The following is a 3132-nucleotide window of genomic DNA, read 5'->3' as shown; positions in this document are numbered from 1 at the left end:
CAGGACCCTGGGGAGAGTAAGGAAGTTCAGAGGTTGGCGGCAATGTACTTGTTGCGAGGAGAAGGGATAAGGGCTGCAATCAGGATGGTCACAGAGCCCAAACGGACACTGTTTGTCCCAAGAGGGAAGAAATCAGTTTAGAAGATGCCAGATTCCAAGCTGGCAACCCCTATGCCTGCTGTGTACAATGATGGCTCCAAGCTCAAGGGTCACTCCAAAAACCACCATTGCCTCTCCAAAACCCCAAGGCCAGGTGTGAGATAGCCTGTGGGCTCCAAGATGGGACAATCAGGCAGAAAGATAGGACCAGCAGGTAGGAGGACATCCAGCATGGCTCTAAGCATCATGCAGGGCAGGCCCTTCTACCTGCCCCAGTCCCATGGATAGGTGATGGATAGGGGAGCGATGCACAGGTGGGGCAGAGGGAACACTGCCCTCCCCACAAACTGTTGTCTTGTAGGTAAGAGGAGAGCATTTCTCTCCTTGCAAGGTATTTCTAGCCCCCCAGGAGCTCAACTCACAGACTTGAAAAGGATAAGGACTTCGCTACAGAGTTATGTATATACAAATAAAAACTACTTGTGCGAAGACGTGAGAGTAGATAGTGTTCGGCTTCCCTTCTCATTAGCTGTGGAGGTATCACTGTCCGCACAGCCCTGGTGTTTGCCTGGAGGAAGGGGCTACAAGGGAGGAGAACAGACAGAGGTGTATACAGCATCCCTCAGCTCAGCCCAGGAACCAGGCTGCCACTATCCCACACTATGGGTGGGCACAGGGAAGGCGAAAGGGGGCAGCAGCACCATAAAGAAAGCTGGCCCCCTCCCGCAGCCCCTGGGCTAGTGATTAACCAGCCCCTGGCTGCAGCAGCCCCACTACCCACAGCAGTCAGCACAAGGGCTGCTGCCCAGCAGTCCCAGGCAGAGAGGATGAAGAGGAGCAGCTTCAGCGCTGAGCATCCCAGCCAGCAGCCTCCATGCAGTGAGTTTGCTGGGACTCACCCCTCTCCCAGAAGCTGGCTAAGCCTTGGGTTGCATCCATTCCTCACTGCTTCCCACTCCTGCCCAAGCCTGCAGTACTCAGAGACAGACTCAGAGCTCCCCCCAGGGAGCAAAAGGAGGCAGCGCAGAGGCAGGGACAGGAGAGAGAGGCATGGGGCTGCCAGCACATCCCTTGCAAACCCAAGTGTTACCTCCCCCAGTAGCTGGGGGTCTCCACCAGAGGCCCCAAACCTCACACCCAGACCTGAGAGCCACAAGGGCACCGGCAGAGGCACTTTGCTTACAGTTTTTATTGTCCAGGGGTTGTGCCCCTCCACAGGGCAGGAAGCAGTCCCACCAGTGAGACTGGACTGGTAAGACAGGTAAGTCCTTTACTGGTGGTAGAAGCACACTGTGGAGGCAGAAGACAGAGCCTGGGATGGTGAAAGAGACAGCACCACCTATGTGAGGAAGCCACAGGATTAGGCCTGGAGTACCTGAACAGGCAAAACCAGTCCTGAAACCTGGCCAAGATGTGACAAGGCCCAGAAGAATCTGGGTGTTCAAAGGGCTCACAAGTGACATGAGTTCCAGGCCTCAGTCCTCACCAGTCTCAGTTGACTTCTGGTCTTACCAAGCACGTAAACTAACATAATTGTAGACATCTATCATTAACCCAGCACTGCCAAGGCCACCACTAAACCACGTTCCTAGGTGTCACATCTACATGATTTTTGCACACTTCAAGGGATGGTGATTCCACCACTTCCCACTTCCAATACCTGACCACTCTTTCAGTGAAGACATTTTCCCTAATATCCAGTCTCAACCTCCCCTGGCACAACTTGAGGCTGTTTCCTCTTGTCAGTCTCAACCTCCCCTGGCACAACTTGAGGCTGTTTCCTCTTGTCCTATCACTTGCTATCTGGGAGAAGTGACCGACCTCCCAACTGGCTACAACCTCCTTTCAGGTAATTGTAGAGAGCAATGAGGTCCCCCACTCACACTCATACCTGAGGAGTGGCTCCACTATTCCCCATCATGACGTCTCCTTGGCTCTGTGCTTGTAGTGCACCTCGGGGAGGCTCCTCAGGCGCTCAGCTGCCTGCCAGGCACAGCAAAAGGGGCACCCAGTGTCTGCTGCCAGGGACAGCCCTGTCACAGGATCCCCTGGTTCTCCCAATCCCTGTGAGCTGCACTCACCTGCTCCGGGGTGAGGTCCCTCTGCACCTGCGCCAGCATCTCATACCCCACCATGAACTTGCGGACAGTGGCAGAGCGGAGCAGGGGTGGGTAGTAGTGGGCATGGAGCTGCCAGTGCCTGCAGTCCTCCTTCAGGTAGGTGCCCGTGGGGGCTCCTGCCAGGGATATAGGTGGCACATGAGCCCCAGGGAGGGGACAGGAACATAGATGACAGGATTGTGGGGCTTTCCCAGCCACACCACTCACCATGCCAGCCCATGGAGTAGGGGAAAGAGACTTCAAAGAGGTTGTCATACTTGATGAGCAGCCTCTTCATGATGGAGGCCAGGCGGCCAGGCCTGCAGAAGAGTGCCAGTGAGTCAATCCCTGAGCTGGCCAGTTCCCTTTGAGGGCAGGCAGTGTGCCAGGCATGCAGGGGGTCACCCTCAGTAGACATCAGTGACAGGCAGGAGGGATTCACCTGGGAGGGGTACTTCCCCCCCTTTCCCACTCATGCAGACAGCCCGAGCAACGCAGCAGGAGGACGCCCCAAATACAGGGAGCACCATGCGTTTCATCAACCCAAAAAGGACACTAGTCCCACCAGCAGTACTGTCTATGCCTGGAAGCTCTTATCCTAACAAAAGAGGGGTGCCAGTCCCCTCCTCAACCAAGCTCAACAGCCCCACACACCCCAAGGGGACACAGGCCCTCCAGCACCAGCAAGGCTGCCACAGAGCTGCCTCCTACCAAAGGTCAAACCCAAAGTACACAGGACGAGGGCTAACAAGGTTCAGAGCCACTCACTGTCTCTCTCGCCGTCTTTGAGATCCTGGAGGCGGCACACATGGCGACGGGGCAGCAACAGGGTCTGGTAGGGCCATGTGGCCCAGTATGGCACCACAACCAGCCAGTCTGCGTTCTCCACCACCAGCCGTTCCTGCAAGACACAGAGCTTAAATGGCACATACGC

The 3132-nt window shown here is 56.0% G+C and overlaps 1 protein-coding gene across 1 annotated transcript in view; it reads right to left on the bottom strand.

Moving 5' to 3' along the window:
- Positions 1-2016: 2016 nt before the first annotated feature.
- Positions 2017-3132, bottom strand: part of GALT (galactose-1-phosphate uridylyltransferase) — a gene marked incomplete at its 5' end in the record, with an annotated part of 2362 nt that continues 1246 nt past the window's right edge. The window contains 4 exon segments of the mRNA XM_009080186.1: positions 2017-2082; positions 2181-2335; positions 2427-2518; positions 2963-3114. Coding sequence (XP_009078434.1) covers positions 2017-2082; positions 2181-2335; positions 2427-2518; positions 2963-3114 — 465 coding nt within the window.

The sequence above is a fragment of the Acanthisitta chloris genome, unplaced genomic scaffold (genome assembly GCF_000695815.1).
Source record: "Acanthisitta chloris isolate BGI_N310 unplaced genomic scaffold, ASM69581v1 scaffold13058, whole genome shotgun sequence".
NCBI lineage: Eukaryota > Metazoa > Chordata > Aves > Passeriformes > Acanthisittidae > Acanthisitta > Acanthisitta chloris.
Note: the sequence above shows the minus strand (reverse complement) of the source record. Positions and strands in the feature narration are given on the sequence as shown.